The following is a 27288-nucleotide window of genomic DNA, read 5'->3' on the forward strand; positions in this document are numbered from 1 at the left end:
TGTTCCTCGTGCTAAATGCTTTGTGTTGTTTTCCATCTACAGAGTATGTGAAAAACCCTTGAGGGTTAGGACATTGAGGTTTCACGGGGTTCCCAAACGCTACCAAGCTTTCCTCTAGTGTCTCTCGTTCATTAAAACCAGATCCTTCAGAATGACAAAAAGCCACAGTGGTCCACTGCACCCAAAGGCAAAAGCTTTAATTCACGATTCCCACTTGGCTTCTTTTGTAAGGAGGGCACGCAGTGTTGTGCAGACAAAGAAGTAAAGGCCGAGTGGCTGTGGGTATCGCACAGAAATCCGTGTGTGTCTGTGCATGTGCGCGTGTGTGCGCGCATGTGTGTGTGTGTGTGTGTGAGTGTGCGTGCGTCAGGGGGGCCTGGAGCAATCCCCCACTGAGACAATTTCAGTGCACCTTGGATCCATTGCTATTTCCAGCTCTCCTGATATCTGGAATAATTGTTGTGGTCTTTGGAATTGAACCTATCTGGATGCCTCTTGAATTGGCGGCCTCCTAAGAAGTTGGCTGCCTTGAATGGAGGCTTAGTAATGCAATTTTTCAAGCCAGCAGGATAAATTTCTTCTAAAACCTGATGCAATACAGAAAAAAATAGCTTACCAAATTCATCATTGTATCATAACAATCAGTTAGTGCTAATCTACAAAGATTAAGAGCTTGTGACTCATTTTGTTATTGGCTCATGACTCGCTTGGTGCTACTGATGCCTATTTGAAGCTCAGAGGACAATTTTGGCGGCTGCTATGTTGTGATGCAGCTGGGGTTGCATGGCAGTGGGCCACAAACTAAAGATAACAGAATAAGGAGGATTCCCTTAACAGCCTGTTGAGGAAAGGAATTGTGCAATTAGCCCTTTTTTCTCTTTAGCTGAAAGATTTTGTGTCACTTGAGCAGCTTTACTCCCATCTTCTGTTCTTTTTTTAACCACATTTTTTGTCTGTTTTAGAGCCTCACCTCCTTTCGTTTCCATTAGCCGCAGAGAGCAATGGAGCGTGACCGGCCAGATTAACTAGACCTCTTTCACTTGGCCAGTGATCGCCTGTTAACCAGTGAGATCTAAGGTCACAGGAGACTGCTGCCACACCAGCCAAGCCTGCTTACTTCACACTTTACTCCAAGAAGTCTCCTCTGTCACTTGGCTTCCTGTTTGCCACAGTTTCGCACACCTTTTCTTTTCCATTATGTCCAAATCTCCCCAGCTTTCGCTCCTCGCCCCCATTGATCTTCGTCCTTGCTTTCTGTAACCGAAAAAAAGAAGATCAGACAGGGCCGGAGGTTAAAGGGTGGAAGGCCAGCTCATTACTGACTCCTGGCGCAAAAGGCTCCACTGACACAGCCTAATTACCTGACGTGGGGATAGATTGTACTAGATTGTACTAGCCAGACTGGGTCCAAGGCTGCAGTGAGCAGCTTGGCTGAAGGGCTGAAGTCCTCATTCGCGACACCAGGGGGAATATCCTTCAATAGGCACTCTGATGCACTTCACTTGTAACCAGCTGTCCCTGTGTGCTCCAGAAATTTTGTCCTGATGATTTTTAAAACTGATATCTAATGTGCTCAATCTGTGAAACATTCAATGGGCCATACAGGTTCACTTCCTGTGTGACTGGATGTGAAGTGCTGCAGCTTTTTTGTGCCAAAGTGTAATGGGCCTCCTTCTCTGGCACGGGACCAGCTTCATAGCAGCATTTGCTCTGGTGGTTGTGTGGGTAGCTGTAGATGGCTCATTTCACTTTTTACCTCCGTGCAAAGCGCAAGCGGTTATGTTTTTGCCGGTGTTTATCTGTTTTTTTCTGTTTGTGTTCAAAATAACTTGAAAAGTTCCTAATGGATTTGGATGAAATTTTCAGGAATTGATATGGAAGAACTGATTGAATATTGGGCGTGATCTGGATCACCGTCTGGATCCAGGAATTAAAAAAATAATAATAATAATTTCAACAGGTTCTACATAAAAAATCCCAAAAATGTAGAATTATTATTTTGGTGTGAATCACAATATGGGGGGAACTATGGCGCTTGGCGGAGGTCTGCGGAGGTTCTTCCATGCAATCACAAGTTTAAATTCTGCAGCTTGATATTCAACTCTGTGATGAAGCCACAATATATCAAAAGTAAATCTCCAAATTCTGAAAAGTGAGGACTGTGCAGCGCTTGCTGAACATTCACTGCTGGTTCTCACATAAGCGCTTTTAGCCAAGCTTTAATATACTGCAGTATATGCATACAAAGCTAACAGTGCCAACACTTGGCAGGGCAATAGCTGAGCCTCTCATGTGAATATCACAATGTAAATATGTCCCCACATCCTGATATATAGCATTCACATGTTGGGCTTGCTGTATAAATAGTGCAGCTGCGAGCTCGTGTTGACAAATGGCAGAGAAGGAAGGCCACACACTTTATAAAACATGAACCGAACTTGAATCCAAGGCACAAGGGCTTAACTCTGTATATACTGTAAGAACACATGCTTCCAAATGTCTCCAATTGTATTGTAATTGTGTACTCAATTCAAGGTTATTGTTGTGATGCACTGTTTATGTCGTTGAAATTAATCTTTTATATAAAATCTGGTCTTTACGTACTATAATCCAGCTGATCGTCATTGCCCTTCAGTGCTCTTGAATGTTCATGTTCCATCATTCGTAAACTAAGGCATGAATGGTAGCTAGGATTAGCTAGTATTAGCACGTGCTGAAGCCTGTTTCCCTTTAGGCCGCTGATAAGCTCATCCATTGGCTTTGCCGTGTCTTGCTAACGGCCGATCACATGCCCGTGCCCGCTGTCACTCTATGAGCGCCTGGTCTTGCACGTCGGTGTTTTGTTAGTTTAGTTAGGAGTTCGTGTTCCTCCACCACTGTAAGTTGTTAACATGTTGGCCGTTTGTTCTGCCTGGGTGACGTCAGCCAGACGGATTTCAATATCAAAGGTTTCATGTACAATAACAGTCGAATCAGTGCGCGCGCGCGTGCGTATTTATGTGTGCGTATCTCATCTTCTCATCTTGCTGAATACATTGAACAGAGGGGCCTCAACTATCATGAAAACCAACAAATACGTTCATAAGGATGTATATAGTATACAATTACATCAATAAATATCAATAATATAACAAATATGAAGTTATCTGTGTAATAACATTAGTTTACCTGTACTGTGGTGCTGTGGTTTGGTCATTTGTTTACACCCTACTCTAAAATAGTGCAAATAGAACTAAACCTAATTATTCCTGATGAGTGCATTGCCAGGTAGAGCTATATGGGGGCTAGTGAAGTTAATTACATCTGCTTTCATTCCAAGTACAAGTATAATGTAGGTTATCACTTAATTACAGTAGGCTACAGGCCAGAGTCAACTCAAGCAATGGTACAGTTCTTTCTGTGGAGGCTGCTGACTCCGGCTAAGAGACACTGGCTGCAGCATCTGTCTGTCCATCTGTGGTGCAGCTCAGCAGAGGGGAGAGTAAATGGAGTGGAATGAAGGAGGTGTTGCAGCTTAGGATCTTTTCTTAGTGTCTGTATGCCAACAGGCCCAGAGCTTGATGGGCGATGCTAACAGAGATGTCACAACCACCGTGGCCCCGCTCACCGCCATAACCACAACCAGCACCACCAGCAGCAGCAGCAAGAGCAGCACCTTGACGCCCTGTCACCTCCGAGGCTCCATGCAACCAGACATCCCTGCCCCCATCACCAGCACGCCCTCCTCGTCTACAGCAGCCTCCTTCTTCATCAGGTAAGGACCTCCCCCTGTACTGATGTCCACATGTTGACTGATTAGATTAAGGTGTTGTTTAATGAAAATGTAAGATTGGCGAACACGGTCACATCCAAAGCTCAGGTGCGTGTGAGAGAAAGAGGAGCTCCGCACAGACTCGTCCTTGAAGATCATGGTGTTAACTTGGATGTGGGGTTATCTATACCATTCCATTCCTTTCCATGTTGTTGCCATGGTTGAATGACAGCATACAGACGGACACGCTCCATTACCAAATTAAATGAACCTTTATTTTACAGGCACCAGTGCCCATGAATGGATAATAGAATTACATCATTTGATATGAGGAGGGAGATTGTCATGTAGGGGCTTAGGTTAAAGCTGTGTATGGTCCTGAGGTATTTACTTTCCTTGCCTTATGCTATTGCACGTCAGTGAGACTGCTCTGGGAATGTTCTGCATTTGTTAGGCAGGCACATGCAGGGGTGTTTCACTGTCACTGTTAGAGTCCGTGGCACACTGGTCAGGTGCATACATTCACTGCCTCTTGTCTCTGAGGGGTGCTGTCCTGATAATTAATGCTGACAATAGGGAAGCCTGCTAAGGATGATGCATGGGGACTACAGTATTGAAACTCTGCACCACACCACACTCTGCACCACAGGAGGGAGGAAGGGAAAGGGACTGTGACAAGGAGCCTTTGGGACATCACCGAGGGGCATTAGCTTTTTCTCTAGTGTAGTTTGTCTTGCCAGATCTTAAAGAGTCCAACGGGATTGTGACTGGATGCTAATTTGAAGGGAAATTCCACACTTGTCTCTCCCTTTTCCGTCACAAGAGCAAATGCCTGGACAACAGTGAGGTGTGACACAGGGTTGATTCCTGACACTGATTTATAAGTTGTCCTGTTTTCTTTGGACATGACCTCAAACAGATAGCAATCACGAGCCGGGCCCAGCCAGGGGAAAAAAGGTGGACCTGTTTTTTTCCGCTGCAGCAGGTCCTGGTGGGTTAGAGGAGGTGCAGATGGAAGTACAGTAAAAGGTTCCACCTTTCATTTTAGCCCAAAGATAATTCATTTGCCAGGAATCTGTTGTTTTTGTTGGCTCAGAGAAGTATTGCGATGCTTTAAACAGCATTCCGCAGACAGAGAAGAGGGTGTTAGAGATGCATTGTGGTTGATTTGAAACTTCCTGACCCTCTGCAGCTGTTGCTGGTTACCAAAATATTGTCGTCATCACCATTATCTCCCCCTTGTCTTTGTTTCATCGTGATTAAAACTGAACTCCTCCCATTGTTCCTTCCATGCTGAAATATGCAAAGAAATGAGTGTCCTTTAGCATTTAGACTTAATTGAAAAAAGCCATATCTCATTAGTATTCCTTTTGGTTCTGTAAAGATACAATTAGTTGGATTTGTGAGCAAATCCAGGGAGCCCAGGATGGTGGAGCAGAATCACCAAACAGCAGTTGGCTCCGTGGACATTTGTTTGACATTCACCTACAACATTTCATTCGCAGAAGAATTTTTAATTAGAATGCAATTAGCTTGAGTTGGGCTGCTTGGCTATTACACCGCAAAGCACACCGCATTGTAAAAGCGAGTCGAGCTCTAGTGATTAAATGCGTTAATGTTATTTAATGCATTTTTACTAAATTCAAAACTATTCAATCAAGCGCTGCAGAAATGAGTGATGCAGCTCCTCCTCGTAACTGCTACTTTTTCTTAAAGGAAAAATGCACATTTTTGGAATTTTGCCCATCACACGTCTTTCTCTTTTCTGTGCGTTCTAAAGATGTAAAAACAGCTTTAAAAAAAAAGGCAGCTAAGCACCTCCAAAAACCTCCAACAACATTTCATGGTTTCATATACACGCCGTAACCATGTGAGCGAGTGTGTGGTGAAGCTAGTCGCTAGCCAGCTAGTAGTTAGGTGTCACTACTACTGCAAAGTAGTTCTTCGGCATAACTGTTAATAACAATAATAGGTCACATTAAGTAAATGGGGCGTTGGTGGCGGTTTTTGGAGGTTTTTCAGAAGGCTTTATACGTGGAATACAGTCATCCCTCGTTTATCGTTGTTAATTGGTTCAGACATGACCGCGAAGTAGAACTCAATATTCACAAATGGAATATTTTCATAGTTATAGCATAGATAACCTGTTTAAAATCATCTAAATACGTTTTTGAATATTATTAGAGCGCTCGAGGCATGAAATAACATCCATATAGTCACATATACATTAGTATTACCTTGGCCTGTCACGATAATCAATAAATCCCGATAAATAAAAACAAACTTGATAACTTTGCCGGCCTCTGCATATTGACATGTGCATGAGTGTTCGCTTTCCTCCTCTCTCGCGACCAAACAGGCTACATGAGGGTTTACTCTGTGCATCTGTCTCAACACCTGGTCGTGTTGGTTCCATAGCGGAATGAACGGAGTGAGTGAACCCTCCTGTCAGTCATTCAGTCTCTTGTTCCAGTGGGTGAAGGCGGGGCAGCTGGCGAATGCGAGACAGATTGGTGCTAGTGAAGAGTAAAGCGGCGTTTACACTTGCATGCATTTTGCCTCCACATTGTCCTGCAATACACCATGGCAATGCGTGCCATGTATTTATGTATTTATGTATTTACGACAGGCCTGAAAGGCGTGAAGACTAATTTGCTCACTGTTTGCGTTCTGTTTACGCATAAGTTACTCATTTGGCACGCAATTATAACCGAAAATGATGTGCATTGGCAGGAACTGGCCACGCTCGAAAATGCTTAATTTAGGCCAAAAATATTTCCAATTTGCTTAAGGGGCTATCCACACGGAAACGTTTTCAGGTCAAAACCGGCACAGTATTTTATCATTTCAGCTTTTCATCCACACGGAAACGGCGTTCTGGGTGACCTGAAATGGTATTTTTTTTAAAACGGCTTCCACAGTGGGAAAATCTGAAAACGCCGGCTTGTCGTTTCTGTATAGACGGACGAACCGCTGTGTTACAGGAACAATGACATAATGTCAACATAATATCTGAATATTTTGACAGACATGACTCACCCCAGTCAACATTCTCTCGATATTTTGTTGTCTTATTCTCCAAAATGAATCGTAGAAGTAATTCCACTTTGTCGTAAGTCTAGATGAGCCTTGGAAACCGGAAGACGACAGATGTGTTCTTTCTTCTTGTATAGTTGGTGTGTCACGTGGTTCCGTCTGCGTGTCTGCTTACAGCACCACACATACAGTAGGTGTTCCTTGTGTATTACATCGTGTTCACCCAGGGATCCGTTCACGTCTGGATGCAACTATTTACTAATCCGTCGCAGTGTGGACGCAAATTTTTTTCAACCCGCCAAAAAAAAAAAAATCCAAGAATGTTCCTGTGTACACGTTTCTTATTCTTAACTGCTTCTTTTTAGCTGTTTTTACATCTTTAGAACGCACAGAAAAGAGAGAGACGTGTGGTCATGTCTCACATAAGGATGGTGGATGTTGGGCAAAATGACAAAAAAAGTGCAGTTTTACATTAAAGGGACTATGCAGCTTGCTCAATTTTTTTTTTCAACAAAAAAAAATACCACCACCACCACCACCGGCTAGTATATGTTACTAATAGTGGTAACATTCAATGCCTACTGAAATTTGTGACTTGCCCATCGTCTTTTTGCAAAGGGGCTAAAAAGCCATGATGACACAGGGTCAGAATGACCAATTAGGCTGATTCTACAGTTGCATGGAGACAGGAAGAGTCAGGGGTCAAACACTGACTGGCTGCTGTGCATGCGAGTGTGCGCGTGTACTGGTGGTGGGGGGGGGCTGGGGCTAATGAATTTATAGCCTTGTGTTCAGCTGACTAGCACGTTAAGCACTGATTGTCTTGTGACAGAGCATATGATTAGTGTATTGACACAGCATCGTGTAATGAAACCAGGTGGAGCTCACAGCAGGGAGCGAGACTGTGGAAATAACTGCTGCCTCTATTCCCATATTCCTGTTCCATTAACACCTACTGATTGTGACAGTGTCTTTATTACCCATAAGGCCCATGGGATTCCTTCCTGGGGGGACCACAGGGAAGAGGAGATTGCTCTGTTTGCAATATATGCTGCTTGGTCTGCTAATTTTATACAACTCATGTGATCTTACGTTTCTGTTACCGTGCAACCTCACACTAATCATGCTCAAGAGAGAGACGTTTGGGGTGGTAATAAATAGATCTTGCAGAGGTGGCATCAGTGCTTTTGGGCAAGGCCTGGACAGCTGTTTGCTGGAATGTGACCCTGGAGGAGTGTCAGGAGGAAGTGTTTTTTATAGTCCCCGCCCTGCAGCTGCTGCCCAGGTGAGTGTTGTTTGCTAATGACTATGATTGTACCGAAGGAATCTTCCCGTAATTGTGGTAGAGGGGCCATTTTGTGCCTGAACACCCCCCATATATATATATATATATATATATATATATATATATGTATACTGTATACACACACACACAATAAATATATACAATATATATTTAAATAATATATATTATATATATATATATATATATATATATATAAAGTATTATTGTGACATCAAGTAGTATTTAGTATTATATTATCTATATATATATATATATATATATATATATATATATATATATATATATATATATATATATATATATATATATATTAAGTAAAAAGTGATACATATTTAAAGCTTTGTCTTGAGCCACCTGTGCCACACATTGGGCACCCTTACTTTTGTGGAGCTTTGTCGGGGTCGAGCTCTATGAGCAAAGTACAGCTCCATTTGGCTTGTTGGCTCAGTGTTGTGGGCGGGCGATGGTGGTTGAGATGGTCAAGATGTTTTTTTGGAGGTGCACATCTATGGAGTTATATTTGTGCCTTAATTTAGAGGTAGCAAATGCAGATTTTGAGCCATATTAACATGCAATAACTGCTGTTGTGTGCACAGGCTGCACTCTGTCACTCCCTCTCTGCCTCTCTCTCAACCTCTACATGATTGTTGCTTAACGCTTGTTTCTTGCTGGGCGAGGAGAGCTGGTGTGCGTGCGCTGGGACCTCTGCCCGAGTTTTGGGGACTGGGCTCCTGGCTGGGGCTTGCGGGTTGTGTTCCTGGAGAGCAGCCAGGTGTACGGGCGTGTGATCAACGGGTTGGTGACCCTGGTGTAGAGGGTGCACAGTGTATATATATATATATATATATATATATATATATATATATGTATATATATATACATACATATATATATATATGTGTGTATATATATATATATATATATATATATATATATATATATATATATATATATATATATATATATATATATATATATGTATGTGTGTGTGTGTGTGTGTGTGTGTGTGTGTGTGTGTGTGTGTGTCATACAATGAACATGTAAACAGAGTCTGGGGTGAGCAAAAAAACGACAACATATGCCCCAGAAAGTCAGATTTTCAAGGAGTAGGGCACGCTGTATGCCATATTATGTGCCACACTTTGAAAACTCATGTTTTGGGCAATTATTTGCTTCCAACTTAGTGGAAATAGTTTAGAGAAGGCCCAGTCAAAGTTTGGCGCCGCTAGACGGAAGTTCGTGGACGCTTGGGTCCTCTACTCCAACGCAGAAATCTTGAACGCTGGATCACTGCTGCTTCGCCAGCTTTGCCCGGGCGGTGATTAAACGTTGCAAAAACTTAGTTGGAGCGGCTGTAAGCGTTTTACGAGCGGACACGAGATTGCTGGAACGGTGCCAGGCGTTGAAGCAGCGATGAAGCAGCGATCCATTGCGGTGATGAACTTTGGTTTGCCGCTGGTATGGATGTGTCGGAGGCGGAGCATAATTTCAGTATTAATACGGGGAGAAATGGGCCAGGAGCCCATTTGGAATAGCCGTTGAGTGCAGACCTCAATTATATCAAATTTGCTCAACGTTACAGTAAAACTGTACGACCATGTGTACTTTGTGTAGTGTTTGCAGACACATTATATTTATACTGCTACATGTTGACCAGTAGAGGGCACTGTGGGACTGCGAATGGGACAACAGTTGTGTGAGTGTGGAGCTGTATGATGCATGCAGACCTGGCGATTAAAGTCATAAATAACTAGTAGGCTTGTTTATTCGACACCACCCACAGAACAATGAGGATGCCCCCAGCCCGCATGCGCAGAACGCCGCTCTATCAACGCTCGCGTCACCGCTAAACCAACGTTCGCTACCGTTAAACCAACACTAAAGCAACGGCGGCTTCAGCGGCGCACCGCTAGGACAACGCCCATGTTTTCTATTTTTTTCCCATTTTGTGCGCGGTTACGAGCGGTGATGATTTTTTTCACCGCTCCAGGGATGCTACAGCAAAGTTCGGGCGGTGTGACCGGGGCTTAAGGTCCATAAGGATGAATGAGTTTGGTGTGGAAAAACTTCGGATGAAAAAATCTAGAACTAGAAGTGACTGTGAGCCAACACTAGTGATCTTTGAATGAATTGAAGAATCCCGATAGAACACCTGTCAAATCTTAGAATAGGATAGAAAGTCTATCCAGAAACTGCAAAAGAAGATTTCAATTTCAAATGTAAAGCAAACCTGCCAACAGGCACGCATTTTGGCCGCTGAACACACCCGTACACTTTCCTGTTCTCGAGGCAGGCACCCGGCCAGTTCCTGCCTCACCAGCTCGCCCTGCAAGCAGCAAGCATTGCGTGATTGTTGTAACGCATTGACCAGCTCCAGCCAAGCCAACAAGCCAAACAGAGTTGTGGTTTGCTGACAGAGCTGATGTCACACCCCTAACTCAGACGAGAGCCTCAAAAGCAGGGGTGCCTAAAGTGCGGCCCTGCGGCCATCTGTGGCATGTGGCTCATTTGCCATTGCCCTGAGACACACTGCAGAAACAAAATGAAACAAAAGAGGCCAGCAAAAATGGTAAAAACAGAGCAATAGTGACAATGACAAAAAGCAGAGATGTTGACACCAGCAATCAATAACCAATAATAACACAAAGCTTCGTCTTTAAATCACATTTGTATCACATGTATAAGAAAGGTTGGTGACCACTGGTCTATAGCATAGTTTAGTGAGGAAGAGTGGATACCAGGCTTCATTAACATCTCTCATGTTCAATAGAGGTCTATGAAGGAGGACAGGGCTCTTTGGTTGGCTACTGTGTGAATGACAGTACGGATCATGACTCCTGACAAATAGGCGGGGCAGATTATGCGCTGCACAGAGGTCCGCTGGGTGAGTGTAGAGCTGACCCAGAGGATGATAGACCGATGTTCTTTTCAGTGATGTCTTTCGGAAAGTGAGCTCAGGCTCAATTCTAACAGCATCAGGAGCCGGAGATTTGAGGTGGAGTATTAGATTCAGCACTATGCGACTCACGTAAGTTGTTCTACACAGACAACGTTTCTTGGATGTGTTATGCCTCTTTTATGTTGTGACCTAATGTGTCTTTATTTTGTTGGTGCTTGCTGATCTACAATGTTTTCCTACTCTTTCTCTTTTTGCCCTGTTTCTGTATTTCATTTCGTGCTGCTTCTCTCTACTGCAGTTTTGTATAGTTGAGGCTGGACTTTCTGCTCCCTGGAGGTGAGAGGGTAATGGTTGTGTTGTCAAGCCTGCGCGAGATGGATTCCCCCACCGGGGCGAGAGTGTGAGCAGAATGTATAGCATAGCAGAAAAAAAATGTGCCTACTGAAATACCGGCTCTCTTTTGAGGTGCTGCAGCAATGTTACCACAGCTACCTCCAAGCCCCCTGACACATGAGGAATGATTCATAACAATCTGTTGAATCCAAGCAACGCCAGGGTAGCAAACAGCGCAATCACAAGTATCGAGTGGGTGGAATTTGCAATGGTTTATTTACTCTGCGGTATTTATCTTTATTTACCACGGGGAACAACTCTTTACTAATATATTCAACCTGGTGGGATTAATGGCTGCTAACTGTGCGGCTGCAAACACAAATGGTAGCACCAGCTGAGTCCATGGAGGAGCCGCTTGCCAGAAGACAAGCCCAGGTGTGATTCCATCCAAACCCTGTGGGGCGCCGTCAAGGCTGAGGTGTTGATAGAGCTCCAGCCCAGCCTTGTAGCATCAAAGACAAACCCTCCCACAAACCTCAGTGCACTCTCAGCCAGTCACAATCCTCCATTGATCACCTATTGGAGTAGAGCCTGTTCATTGCATGAGGAATTATGTTGGTTTCAGAATTTGCTACACGCATGGGGCACACACACATTTGTACCATGCCGGATTTGGGCACCCATCCCGCCCCCCGTCTTGGACTCCCGCTAGCCTACTCTAACACTTCGGCCCATTTGTTTGTGCCATCACTTGTACAAAGTTATATTACAATTACAATTTCTCTCACTTTGTGGATTATTTTCCGTCTTATTTTAAGATGTTCTGTTTTTTTAGATCCCATTAATTAAATGATATGTCTTTATCATGCACACATGTACTCGCAGGTGAGCAAGTGTGCAATGGGTTTTGATTGTTGGATTATTTCGAGGATTAAAAAAAAATTCTATTATGAGATGTGGCGGACATCATTAAGAACTGACTCATTCTCTGACCGCATTGCTCAGTGCTGTGGCCCACCTCTTGTTGTGTGCTGAAATTGAGTGCGGATCAGAGCATGGTACGGAGCGCCTAGTGTAAGTACAACCTTACTAGTTTGTGTGTTTCCCCTGTGGAATAACATGGGCTGGCAGTGTCTTGCCTATGCAGGCTGTGACTGTTGTGACGGGCAGCAGGGTATCACTTGCTCCTGTCATCACCATCACCCAGCGTGCGTGAGCCGAAACCCGGTGCGGTCTTTCTCTCTTTTGCTTGTTCCCTCAGATAAACGTCTGAGTCAGGAACTCTGTCTGGCCCACTCACATAGCCTGGAGGAGGGTGGATGTCTGACAAACAAAAGAGCTGACGCAAGGATATGCGCTCACCCTAGGTCCATGTACACTAAGCCCTGCGGGAAGAGGGAGAAATGCGGCAATGCACTCCTGACAGATTCCTTTCACACGTAGAGTAATAGAGGACTTCTGTCCTGACTTGTCACCTAACACAGGCTTGCATTTGTCTCATTATGTTGGTGGAGGTGATAAAAATGGCAAAATGTGTGTGGCGACTTGAATGTGGGAAGAAAAGGTCAAAGCGTTCGCATCAGTCCATTTCCAGCCCTCGTTGAGCATTCCAGACTCAACTGGAAAGAGGGTCAGATGCCCTAAGGGCTCCATGATTAGGACAAGGAATGTTTCCACCAAGCATTTCACTTCCACTTGCCATGGCAGTTTGAAACGCTGAATCTTGATCTTCTTTGCATTTGGTGATCAGTTATGTTTAACAGCATGAGCAAGTTCTCACGCAATGGGCTGCCATCTGAACCTTTCAAGTGTTACCAGTGACGGGTGTCATGCAAATGCAGACTGTTATCATGCCATGGGAATATTGCAGAATAAGGGTGAGCAGATTGTTGTAGCCGATGGAAGGGGAATATGCAATTGAGGGATTTCCTGGCCTATTGTGTGCACATATGCAAAACGGATCCCTTTGGCCTCCGATCCCTTGAGTGCTCCCCGGCTGTGGTACAAGCCACAGAAAACAAAGATGGCTCACCACCGCCTTTTCATGCACCGCCGATCAGCATCGTGGCCTTCTGTTCTGTATGAAAAACTAATAGCTGCCTAATCAGAGCTTGTAGATTGATTTGCCCAAATGTTTCTCCCAGGAAAACACATCACAACATGTTTATCAGTGGGAGAGACCTATTTTAGATGACCACTGAGGATAAGACCATTGTCAAGGAATGCCGCTCAGCACTTGGCTCATCACCCGCAGCTTCACAAGGGAACCTTTTCAACATCATCACAATGCATGATTTATTTTTTTGTTTTGAATCTGTAGCTGATAATAGATGTGAAAGCAGGATGGAATTCATCAGCAAACAGGAAATAATGCTATTAATGAGATGAAACGTGGTTCAAAAACGTGGTTTGCACAACAAACAGCAGTGGCATGAAATGTTTTTTTATGGTATTTTTGCATTACAATTACATTACAAATGGTTCTGACTTAGAGTGATTTGCTTCATTTTGTCATTCGTTCAACAGTGACAGCATTTGCATAGAAGGAACGTAAGGACGACCTATTGCTTTATTATTTATATGATGATGATGTGACAAAGACTGGGATCAAACCAAACTATTTCACTCATTCTTCACCATTGTACATTTGATTTTGGGGGCTGGACTCTTATTTGTAACGGTGTTTCCTGCGGTGCATAAACCCTTACTGTTGACTTGTGCAGTATCAGTAAAAGTTGTAATCCCCTCTCTTTTTCTGCATGCTCATTGCTTTGGATGGATGGCGAGGATTATTCGGTAATCGGTTCACGACCCAGGATGTGAGAGCTGGCTGCAGTATGCTAAAAATCCCATTATCCCCATACACATTATGTAGACGGGTGAGTGTTACTGTGTGTTTCTGTGCATATATCGGTGTGTGAGCTATGGGATAAACTTCTTAACCTGAATAATACAGTGCAGCTGTTCCTGTTTTTATCTGCATCCATAGTATGCCGCTTGATCTTTTCACCTTGTAATCAGCAGTGGTGGCCAGCTCACCAACAGCACCTCTCCTTTTAGCAGATTTGAACCCCCACCTTGTTTGTTAGCTTGCCTATTAACTTGAAAATAGAAGAGCGATTAAGAAGCACATGTTCAAACGCCTTCTCCCTTGCTGTCTAACCCTCTGGACTGTCCGCTGATTAATCACCCTCAAATGTTCTTCGCAGCCCACAGGCCACTTTGTTGTGATAGCCTCTAGTGGGCATGTTCAAATAAAAAATCATACGGTGTCTTTCCTTGGCTGCAAGTGATTAATGAAAAAGCAAAGTGGAGCAGAAGCTGTCACTCCCATAAACATTATGTCCCACAGAGTTATACGGTTATTCCAAGATTTATATGAATATGGGGGACTTTCATTTAAAAAATATTGTCTGTTTGTGTCTTTTACATTCCCAAGACCAGAAATGTCACTCACACATTGCAGAGGAGTACTTCCTGAGGTTTTCAAGGGAAGGTGTGGGTGGGAATGGCAACTGAATCCGAGTTCAACATGTGCACTCGAAGTGTGTGAAGTCATTCCAGATGATTCCCCACAGCAGCGCAGATCATCGCGGGCAAAATAGCTGGTTCAGGAGCAGGGTGTAAATGCACAGGACGGGATGAAAGCAGCTGTTAATCTTTGTCAGCGGTGCCAGGGAGGCTGCGGGGTGAGGGTGGGGTTAAGATTGCAGTCTGCTGAACCTACGGAATATGTCTTCATTATCTTCGTCAAAAGTGAATTTCTGTGCCCTCCTGGTTAGACATAATAGTGTGACATAATGGGGAAACATTTTTGCAGCTACTTACTATTAGGGGAGTCACTTGGAAACAAGTGGGGGTCAAAAACTAAGGATTTTTTGGGGGACCTTTGACTTTCATTGCAGGTATTTCCAATTCTTTCTTCTACGGTCCTTGAATTGCCCAATTTACCTCATCGATAGTCATTTGGGTCCTACAGAGCCTAGTGCCCTCTTCTTTGTCCACACTTCCATGACCTAATGTTCAGCCTATTTAAGGCCATATTAGTGAAAACAATAAAATGAACTGTAAATGGAACTACAGCCCCTGACTTTTGCCCCTCATTTACGAGTCTTAAGCCCTCATTAAGATGGTGGTCTGCTCAAGAGAGCTTTGTGGGGGGCTTTACGAGCAGAGCAGGAAGCAACTACAAAAGCCTGAAAGTTACAGGAGTGTCACACATCCATGTGATGCATTTAAGTACTACTAAAATCATTCCCCATAGAAACAAACATCCTGCTTTCCACTCTTGAAAAGCGCATTCTGGGCATCTTAGCACAAGACTGTGTTAAACCTACTGTATATCACTTTGCTTATTTTAATCTGACATTACACCAAAGCAGGTTTTCCTGAATATTGATGAGTTTTTGCACCAACTGTTCAATTTATTCTCGGCCAACTGGGGAATCCAATCTTTGAATGATTCCAAGGTGGCTGTGTCAAAGCCTCAATGATCATTCCTTCCTCTTCTCGGGCATAAAATTATTTAGCGTCTCACTGACAGAGCCTCACTGGCACTCAGCCAGTTCATGAAGGGCTCAGCTGCTCCTTCTCACTGTTTTTCTTCATCTTACTGTAAATGGTACTGTCTTTGAACTGCGTCTCATTTTCTATCACCACAATCTCTGATTTATTCATCATTTTCTTTTCATGCATATTTCTTTTTGCACTATTTCTGTATTTTCACGACTGTTTCAAAGTTTCTTACATGAGGGGAGTTTCAAAGGATAAAAGAAATGCACTTCCCTAATTGGCCAGGGATTGATGCAGAGGAGGACTGGTGTTCGGCCTTGGTTGTCATCATTTAACACAAATGAAGCATTCGGTGTCCAAGGTCAGACTGTGCAGGCACTGACAAAAGGCGTGTTGAACACTTAGTGGAAACAAAGAACTTTCCTAAAAGGCCTTGGCCTAATATGTTCGAACGTGCTGGGCAGGTTATTCCTCAGCTAACCGGACATCACATCCCTCTCTGTCTGCTTTAGCTGGGATTAGTTTATCTGTTTTGAAAGATTTATAGACAGCCTATGGATCTTAGCCCGGAGGTGTTTGGCATTTTCCTGTGTAAACTGACACTGGAGAGCCTTCAGTCTACTATTAATACAGCCAAGCTGGAGAAAAACCGGCAGGCAGTCAGCTGAAAGCTTCCGAGCTTGGTATTGATAAGATTCACTGAGAGCCAGATAAGAATGTTAGTTCTCCTTTTCCATTTGAACATATCTCTGACTGCTGACTGATATAGAAATCCTATTTTTCAAAATGATTGGGAAGAGGGAAGGTTCATAGTGGTAAAGCATAGCAGGGAAACAACTGCTTGCCAAAGTGAAAGAACACTCTGTTGACTCTGGTTGTTTGGGGTGATTTTAGGAAAGGGAGGAGATTGTTAAAAGGACAACTGTTTATGCTAGTGTCTCCGTTGCAGGGAACTCTTAAGGAGGCTCATTATCAGACTAAAGCTCACCACACATCACACAGTGACTTTGTTGTTTTCTCTCTAATGTCCCTTATCTCCCCGTGTGTCTCATTTTGTATGATGGCACGGAAGTCTGTGTGTACTCACTACATGTTGTCAAGAATGCTTAATCACCACTGCAGTGCATAGCAGCAGTCGGGCACTGGGTGTGGGTAATGTGGCATCATGGGCCAGCACATGTAGGCCAGCATGCGTCAGTCTGCTCTGAGTGTGTTAGCGCTCCTTCTAGATTTGTGTTCTTCTTTTCTATACCTTTGGGCCAAAAGGCTGTTTGATCATGTCAAGGGCAGCCCATCAATAAGACAGTGTGTAGTGATTTTAGCTCAAGGGAGGTTTCTTATTGATTCTCCAAAACACAGCACCTCACCTGAAAGACCAGCACACATCCTCCTCAATCAATCCTCACCATCTGCTGATATGGCGTTTTGGCAGCCTCTTCTGCTAACAACCTGGCTTTGTTGAGGCTGTCAAGCATTCCTTTAATGAATCCAGGACACATTCGGAATGAATCCAAATGCGAGTAAGCCGGAATCATTGTGCTCTTGTCATTACCATGGCACTGTGGTGAGGTTGGCTCTCGTCTCCATTCATGAAGAGCAATGCTGCACAGCTAATCAGCGGCACTGTGAGTCTGTGTGTTGCGCACCGTCTGATATCACACCCACTGATCTGATCCATGCATGCGCCGTCTTATCTTGTCCACCGAGGAACAAAAAAGGGAGGAATCACAAAAAGGGAATGTCGGGTATAGCAAATGTGGCCAACATTGGTAATTAGCTACACCTAAAGATCTGTACAGCTGGCTTGGGGAACAGAAACAAATTTGCACAAACAAGGTAATCGGTGCAGCCACTAATGATTCTCTGGGGCTGAGGAATTTCTCTTGTTAATTTGACAATAGCGGAAAAGCGGGCCGGCGCCATTACTGACAGCGGGCCAAAGGGAAGGGGGGCAGGCCAAAACACTGCCTCTCCACTCTCTGTGCTCCCCACTGTGACTTCTTCCACAAGAGAAGACACAATCCTGATGCCCTTCCGTGAACAAAGGAGGTCTTTTCTTCCAAAAGGCTGCTCAATTTTACATCAGTCTTTCTATTGGCTCATTTATATACACGGCTATCATTACCTGTCCCTGAGGTCTGTTCACGAGGAGACAGTGATGGAGGTAATATGCTATCAGGCCACATCCAACTGCGACTGCTCTCAATTATGACGTCATCTTGACATATAACACTTGAAACCAAACTGGGGGGGAAGCATTAGTCTAATAATGACTGGTTAGGCTGTCAGTGTGACCAATGTTCACATTAGTATAGTCTTCCACTCGGACACTTGGCAATCAGGATGCAACAGGATCCAGCGGAATTGGAAGCATGTGGCAAAGCTTGAGGGGGGCGACCACTTCTGCCTTTTGAAATAAGCCCCCGAGGCAAATTAAGTTGGACACGCTGCAAAACAGCACAGGGAAGGAGGAAGCTAAAGGTTACGTGATACATCAAACCGCTTCATTACGATTCTGTGCTCGGCAAATAGGTAGGCAGGGGTTGGAATTTTATTTTCCTTTTCTTCTCCTATATTCAGTCCATCCAAGTTCATAAAAGGGGCACTGTGTCAGATGGAGAGTGTGTGTTTGTGCAGAATGTTCTTTCATCTGGCAGCACTCACACCCACTCTGTCGGGCGCTCTCCAACAAGACTGGCTGGTCGGCGGCCCAGAGAGCTCCATGCTAAATTGGCAGCCCAGGGAATACAAGGCGCTCTCGCCCACTCGCTTGCTTTCATTCCCCTTTTTTTTACCCTTGACCGTTGACTGACTGCACTCATTCACACGGTCCAGCATCAATCTGCCCTTCAATGATGTCATCTGTTCAATGTCTCTGCATCCTCGCTCCCATTTAGTTGCTGCAACGCTCTTGCAGGCTATACATCTCGGCGCTCTTAAGTGTACCCTTCCTTTTCTGTGCGTCTCGCTCAAATGATTAATAACGCTCCCATTTGTCTGCTTAATTAATCCTTCAACAAAGGAAAAATACAAACTTGCTTGCATACATAGTGACTAACCACACTCACATCATGCATGTACTGTAGGCATACTAACCAAATCTGTTTGAAGTGTGGGACCCTAAAAGAAGAGAGGGCTCCTGTGTGCATTAAGTATTCATCTGATGTGCAGTGGGGTGCATGTGTGTGCGCGCGTTGGGGTGATAGGAACCTGCATGTGTATGTGTGTGTGCACATGTGTGTGCATGTAGAGAAAAACAGTACTCCCGAATTGCGCCGCAAGCAGCCAGCAATCGAGTGCTCTGACACTTCGTCTGGCTGTCGAAGGGAAAAGGGGATGGGCCGGGGGAAAAAGAAAGAAAGAGAGTGAGAGAGAGAGAGAGAGGAAGGGAAGGGAGAGGGGAGGCAGACATGCAAGCAAGGAGAGAGAGAGCGACACACACACACACACACACACACACACACGCACACGCACGCATACACACAGCAGGACAGCTGCCAGCATTTCTCCGGTAGTAGGAGAAGGAGCGAGAGGCAGACTAGGAATTCTCTTCATTCTCAGGCAGCCAGAGAAAATCTTGCAGCCCAGTCAGGCATGCTTATTCCTGCATGTTAGCGGCACTCTGGGAAAGACGTGGACATCAAGTCTGGATTAAGCACACAGCCTGTGGCATGAATGCAGAATGGATGTGAATGAAGAGGCGGGGAGAAGAACTGTGTGCAGACTGTTGCTGCATGTTTGAATCTTTGGACTCAGGTTGGAACTTTTTTTTTTGCTTGAAGAGGGAAGGAAAGCTTTGGAAGTGCTTTAGTGGCGCGTGAAATGAGGTGATGCTCAGTCTGGTCCTGACCCCCTCATTTCCTCCTCCCGAGAAGCTCCATGGACTACCTGCCCCCCCTCACCCACTTGGTACTCTTCCTGTCTGCCCACCCTGCCCTGTCTGTGCTTTTTATCCCTTCACTTACTAGGTCGCCTCCTCCTCCTGCTCTTCATTGTCTTTCCACCACCCCTCCAGCTTCTTACAAACCTCTGTGAAATCAGGTGGAACCTCCATGATTGCCATCGGGGCAAAAAGGACCCCGGCTCCCCGACTGGTGAGCGGCCCCGCCTCGCTCCGGACTGTGCCGACGTATCACATGTTCAAATAATGGAGAGGGCTGACAACACAGACATGGACTGCAAAGTTGAACTCGATCAGTTGTATGTTTTCTGACTATGAGCACACTCTAGATGATGGATTGGAAAGAGCTGTAAGTATGCATCCCTCCAACTTTATTTTATTTGCATTTCAATGTGACAGCCATTCGTTGAATACAAATGTAGCTTCATCGGCAGTGAACAGGTGGACCAGCTGTCCAAGGCTCATAGCTCATAGCTCATTTATTTCTAATAATGGCTGAGAAAGAGAGATGAGGAGAGCGGTAGCCAGAGAGGAAGTGACAAGTCATTCATTTCCTTTTCCTGTCGATTAGGTGTTTGGGTGGAAAAACACTTACATCATCATCTTTTCCCCTTATTTTCATCCGAGCATGTGTGCTTACATAGCGTGATTGAAGCCTCAAGGTGACATGCGTTGGGTTGCCCAAACTCATGGTGATGGCAGTTCTAGATTCATTTCACCCTCTTTTATTTGTGGTTTCTTGTTGATGATTTATCTTCTAGGAGAGGCAGAAAGTGTGAGACGGGGTACATTTATCCTGAATGAATGAGCTGCGTAGACAATATCAGTCCACATACGCATGTATTGCGTAATGACACGTGTGCTCCAATGTAGTTTCCACCTTTCCTTCTTTTCATCTCACATTCATCTCCTCCATCTCCATTTTTTTCTTCAATCCGGCAGTCACACATCAGCAACTCCCATGGGAGACCCTTCTCCTGTAGCCCTCTTGGATGCAATAATTATTCCATCAGCCGGCAGCGTGTTCCATGATTGTGCTCAAGGGTTGTCGCAGCAGGGGGGCATACAGCGGAGAGGGGCGGCGATGAGGGGAGTGCTGAGATGAGTGGGGGGGGAGTTGTCACTCCAGGATGCAGGGAGGGGGGCTATATTTTTGGCAGGGGCCCGCCCCGTCCTGTCCGAAGGAGCCCAGAAGAAAACTAATGAGGCTTGCTGTTCTCTGCCGTGCCCATGAGGCCTCCCTGCAACAACTTTTCAGTGAATTGTGAGAGTATTGCTTTCCCGGTGACCTTGCATTTCCAACATGGTTAGTTGAGCCTGGGAGATACATACCGAAGTTTGGCCGTATTCCCTGCAGACTGAGCAGACATACTGCTGACACACTTAGACAGAAAGGAGTTGACGGGCGAGACTCAGTTGGCCCTGTCTGACTCTCTCTGTAAGGTGGGAGACAGCAGACTTTAATTAAAGAACTGTCCAAAATGTTACTTCTCTTATGCCAGTTCCCACTTTTGGATGGCGGTACAGCAGGATTCCTCTTGAGTTAAACTGTCATGTGGAAAATTAGGACACTCCATGCGGTGTTGTGCTCAAAATGCTTTGAAAGACATGCTAGCCTACGTGGTTTCATTTCGTTTATTCCGAACGCGCATACAGGCTACATTGGAATGCTCAATGATTCAATTCACAATTCCACATGTCGGAAACGGAGTAGGAAGAAGCAAAGCTTATTTAATCCTACCCCCTCTCTGTTTCCTGCCAATTGCTAATACATTTGTTCACTTCCTGTATTCAACATGCACCATTCACCAAATCTGAAGTAACTTTAGAAAATGATCAGGGTGTATAACAATGTGTTACAGTAGAGTTAAGGTTTGCCATGTGTTTCTCAACATCAGTCCAGGTTTCATTGCGATTACTTTGAAAGGTTCATTGAATTGTCTGAAATATTGCTTGATGTTATTGTAATCCATGCTTGTAGTAAAAGCACTTGTTTCGAAAATTGAAAAAAAAAATCTTTCTTTTGTTGTTGTCCGGATCTATATCAATCCTTAATCCAATCGTTTGTGGCTTGATGTAGATTTTGCGGTTGGAGCTCCATGTGCTTTGAGTCTTTCCCTGCTTCCTTAAGTCGCGTGCTTTTTAGACGATGTCAGCATTGCGTTGTGTCAGACGCTCATTCATGTAGACGTTTGTACCTTTCAGCTTCTTTCCCTGTTTCAGCAGTGCAGTTTTGAATTTCCTATTGGTGAACTTCACGATGACGGGTGTGACATGTACGTGCCATACAGTGGAATGCATGTATCAATGGTGTCGATATCTACTGTACATCCACCTCATTTGATTGTATCAAATGTACAATTTGTTGCTTAGTTGAAGCAACATCCATTGCATCTGGTTGTTTGTTCTCAGCTGTCCTGGCATTTGACCTGGTTGTAATTTGAACCCCCGTTAGGATCCCATTGTTCATTCATGCATTCTGATCCATCTCATCAGTTGTATTCTGCATTTGCTCAATGTTATTTTTTCCTTTCTTCCTTAAGAGTGGCGCGCAAGGCAGCATTATCATCCTGTAGTACCTTGGTATCAATCTGTAGTACCTTTATCATTCCTCCCTACATGTGTTACAGATATCCTCATACTTCTATAAGCATTACACAAGTGGTCAATGACTTTAGTTGCACCTGCAAAGACATTTTGCTTGATACAGGCTATGTTTTTCATCCATTCTTGCTGTGATTTTTACAGACGTACTTTTCAGAACCCTAAAGATGTGTACCAAATTCTTTGGTGATTTGGCTAAACACCCTAAAGTTACAGTTTTTTTTTCGTAGAGTTACAGTTACAGTTTTTTGTAGAGCGCATTGAGCTGTGTGAAAAATGTCAAGTTAGTCCGACTTCTGGGGTCAAACAACACACTATACAACAGTATGTTTGTCAGAAAAATAATCGCACCGGCGACAGAGTAGGAGTGCACATGTGGTCAAATTTTTACCCTTTTGTGTGCGGCGCTTCAGATGTAGAAGAGTTAACTTACACAAACAAATACAGACAGTGTGACAAAGTAGATAAGATAGGTATGGTTTACCTGTCTTTACCTGTCTTACCTGTCCAGTCTGCTACTGGTGTTGGCCTTCTTGCTTTTGATAAATGGAGAAAAAAACTGTCCAACGCTACACGTTCCGCTTTGACTTATATGACAGGAGGATATTATATGTCATAGTTGCTTATTCTCAGCCCCAGATAGACATGAATTTATCCCAGGGGGCAGAGTTTTGAAATTGCGCTAGTTGGTCCATGTCTGTGACAGTTATTTGTGCTTGTTTGATCAAGATGCTTTGCCTCCTATGTCAATAGTCCCTGAAGAGCCGTAACTTGGAATCATTTATCTGATGTATTTGCCGTTACTTGGAGGAGGCAAAGAATAAGAATTGGCTTCAGGATTATCTTTCTTGTACGGGACCCTGAGGAGACCAGGGGCAAGGAGAATTACCTTTTTTATTTTTTTTTTTTACTTGGAGGAATAGAAAGCAGCTTGTTTTTCTTCCTGTTAGTACGCAATGTGTGATTTCTCAAGTTACAACATGTCAAGGCTGACAATCAATAAACTACATGTAAAGCCTCTTTAAAAACTTCTACCTTTAGCGACTGGGTCCTTTTTTTCTTGCAGGGCAGCTCAGAAGCTGAACCTGTCCTCCAAACGAAAGAAGCATCAGCCTTCACTGCTTCACCCACAGGAGCCCTCCGTCTATCCCACCAACTTTAGCGGCATCCTTCAGGTGTCGCCCCCTCCTGCCCCGCCATGCCTGCTCAGGGCTGTGTCCAAAGTGAAAGAGAACCCAGGGATGGGCAAGGTGAGACACACACCCTCATGTGCACACAGCCACTCACACATACTCTTAATGGGGCGCAGACCTCCGTCCAGTGCATGTCCCTCCCTTCTGGTTTAGCAGCTATAGTTCAATGCTGTGTAGAAAAGAATATGTGGAAGACAGATAAGGCATTTGTAGAGTTGTCTTTGCTAGACTTTAGACAAAACAGTTCAAATACACTACTGTAGGACATCTGAGGTTTATTGGTGACATCATTTCAATATTGTACATTGATTAGCATTGCTGAAAAGGCACCAGAATTAGCCAAAAGGCTATTTTTCCATCTGCTGTCCCTGGACATAACCCTGTACACAAACTTACCAGGACGTTGCACACAAGCAAATAAATAAACCCACAGTCGTGAAAATATGTCCTCATCCCTGCGCCTGACAGAGTTAAACACACACAAAAGGGGAGGAAAAGCAGGTGGAGCACATGCAGTCTGCTGTGGCCCAAACAGATTCAGTCTGATAAGCCTGCTGGAATGTCATGAATTCACTCATTTGTGAGTCCAGCATTCCTCTCACAGCAATACAGCAGGACGGCAACAACTATGACTCCCAAATCTGTGGCTGTGTCAACAGCAGCTTTTCTATTTCTATGTGAGGTGCACTGTGCGCTGATGAAAGTCAAGAGTCGTCGCGATGGAGCAGTCATTAAAGAAAGCTGTGTAAACACATCACTCTTCCTCTGTGGTTTATTGACTATTGTTTGCCTGAGCCCGCGTCCTGTGTTTATAAAACAGACCTCCCCAAATAAGATAAGATCCCACCTGTGTAGCAAGAACTTGCTTTTTTTTTTGCGCCAGGTATCCAGACAGTTGGGCCATTTATTGTAAATTTCCAGCGAGACACAATTATTGTTGTAAACAAGCCCACACCGGGGGTAAACTGTGCATCTGTGCCCCTAAAGGAGTTGTTACCAAGGAGGCAATTAACATTTATGGCATTTTTGGAAGTGCGTTAAGCTATATTGTAATTCTAAAGCGATCACATCCGGTTGTTTTTGTTTCCATGCCCATCTGTCTTTCACTTGTTGACTGACTTTTGATAATAGTAGAAATCATTTTGCCGCTACCTTTCTCCTTGTTTGGGTCCGTTTGAAACGGCTCCAGTGTGCGGCTTCCGTTTACATTTGACTTCAGCATAGTGTTGATTTAGGGATGGCGAACCACATTAATGGACTTGGTGGGGGATCTAAGGGCAGTGAAACAGGGGCCATTAGCACACCAGTTTGAGGTGTGAAAATACTGTAGCCATCCTCTGTGGCCTCCAGCATGTGATCTGTGCCAACGTAAATATAACTGAGGCATTCTCTGTGTGAGATCCTGCAGGCAAATGTGGAAGGACGCTTTAAATGTCATAGCAAGTGTAATTTTCTCAACATATGCACATGTCAGTCATGGCAACAGCCCCCTCATGGATTGGAAACCCAAGATGGACCCGCTACAAGAGAGGGATTTCCAGTAGAGTTCCCCTAAATTAAGCATTTTCAAGCATAAAAAATGGCTAAATGAACTAAAACACAAATATAAGGCATGTAAAAGACGCATTCAAAGACGTTGACATCGTATTTTACACGAGTCACTAGGAGTCAGTCATGCAACTGTAAGGTTCGGTGAGACACACTATCACCAGACTTGATCGCCGGTACAACAGGGTTTTATTGCAGGTTTGAATTATCTCACAACAGGCACAATAATCCCTAATAAGAATCCCGAGTAATCAATAATATGGGCTACTGTTGCAGCCGTGACCCACGCCAAGCTAAAACTCAACTCTGAACACCTGATGCCACTTCCTGTTCAGCTCCCCTTGGGAACACATTTATAGCAACACACATGAGCATGTCTAGAGGGTTCTAATAATGTTTTTAAAAATGTGTTTGAAGGTAGTAAACAGGTTTTATATGCTCTTAACTACGAAAATATTCAATTTATAAATGAGGACTTACTTTGCGGAAATTCACTTATCACGGTCGGGTAAATAGCTGCGATAAACGAGGGATTACTGTACTTTGTTTGAGTGCAAAATCATCTTTTAGCAGTAGTAAGAAGTATAGTAATGTACAGACATGAAGAAAGGTCAAAAGTAGATTAGAACAAAGGCAATATTTGTCTCCAGCTACCATCACTTCAGATACCTCCAAGTCAGGAAATGTAGTTGAACTCTTCACTTAACTTTCCTTCCAAACCGCTGCCCAGTCTAATTGACTCCATCCTTCAAATGAATGACATTTCAATAGATGTGATTTCAAAGCTCGACAGTAACCTCGACAGGCTTCAAAGCCTATTGATGCTGAAAGAGGGAGAGCTAGCGAGGCTTGGATGGCAGAGATAATAAATTAGATGGCCATCCCTGGGACGCTGCACAGGAATTCCATCATCTCATTAATGCTAGACATTAATACAGTTTAAACTCCCCCATTTTGTTAATTGGTCTATGACCAAGGTAAAGGCCCCATTCTATCTGACCTATGACCTATGTCATGTTGAATGAAATAGCACATCAGCCATTTGAAAGTGTTTTTTTTCCTTGTTGTCAGTCACAAGCTGATAAGAAATTAATCGGATTGAGAATTATTTCTAAGCGTAAGCATTATGTATAAGCTTCATAATTCCTGAGATGTTTTGACCTTTGCAGAGCACAAAGGAGTTCAAGTTAATCAAACTCGAGCTTGCCTTGCATGTTTCAACTCCAAAACCACTCGACTGCATTGATTTGTGTGAAACTTTGTGGATGGATTTAAAGAAACTACTGTACGCTGCTTGCCTGTTGTAATTCCAGTAACGACTTACAGGAATATATTAACTTGTGAGACCGGATTGTTATAAATAAGTTTCCCTTTCTCATAGCAACTATGGTGCTTTCAAGGATTGCCGAACAAAGTACTTCTTTAACAGTGGTACATGTATGCTGTCCGTTTTACCTGTACAATCATGTTTTTATCAATGATTACTGGCGAGGGTGAATGAGATTTGTTTTCTGAGGAAAAACTATTTGAGCAAAAATCTCTGCAAATTTGCAGTGCCAAAAATGATGAATCGCAAATGTGCTGGGATCGTCACATCCTATTTTTATCCAACACAATGTCTGCACGTACGTGGGAAAACGTATATTCTCCTATTTCCACAGCCTCAAGCCACACGGACGCTGAAAGTATAGTTTTGTTCTGAGGATCTTTAGCAACAAAACGTGGACAATGTGGACAAAAGGCCCAAACGCAGAGAAAAAGATGTGGTTTTGAAAATATCCATGTAATGCAATGCATCCTGAGCAAGGTTTAAAAGTAGTACCGAGGTGCGAAACAGTACGTGGTCTGAAGCAATTGCAGGGATTTGCATGTCTGTGTCAGAAATGTTCATCTTGTGTTCAGTCGGTACCCTCTGCAGTAACCATGGCAATCATTGTAGGTGTATGACGTCCCTCATGGTAGTGGAACATGTAGGAAGGCATGATTGCGACTTAAGAAAAGAGTTAAAATGTCAAAATGCAAAACACGCTGTGTTTAAGCCTGTTAATTTTCCAGCGATATAAAGCAAACGGGGGGTGTTCGGGGGCTGAGAAGTAGGAAGAGTGAGTAGGTGGGATAAGAGGGGGTCCATATGCTCCTTCAATCTCATGCTGGTGAGCTTCTCCTGGTCCAGAAAAACAACCTGCTGGAGTGTTAATCCCCCCT

General features: G+C 44.0%; 1 protein-coding gene across 6 annotated transcripts in view; it reads left to right on the plus strand.

The window, feature by feature from the left end:
* The window catches only part of kif26ab (kinesin family member 26Ab), a 76401-nt gene that overhangs the window by 36294 nt on the left and 12819 nt on the right, over nucleotides 1–27288 (plus strand). For 4 of the 6 annotated variants that reach the window (XM_054796577.1, XM_054796579.1, XM_054796580.1 and 1 more), the window contains 2 exons: nucleotides 3549–3754; nucleotides 23409–23592. In XM_054796577.1, coding sequence (XP_054652552.1) covers nucleotides 3549–3754; nucleotides 23409–23592 — 390 coding nt within the window. Of the gene's footprint in view, nucleotides 1–3548; nucleotides 3755–10976; nucleotides 11122–19282; nucleotides 20088–23408; nucleotides 23593–27288 lie in introns of those variants that run through there. The other 2 variants (XM_054796582.1, XM_054796581.1) reach the window with 2 other exon arrangements.

Source organism: Dunckerocampus dactyliophorus, chromosome 13, assembly GCF_027744805.1.
Source record: "Dunckerocampus dactyliophorus isolate RoL2022-P2 chromosome 13, RoL_Ddac_1.1, whole genome shotgun sequence".
In the NCBI taxonomy this organism is placed as follows: Eukaryota; Metazoa; Chordata; class Actinopteri; order Syngnathiformes; family Syngnathidae; genus Dunckerocampus; species Dunckerocampus dactyliophorus.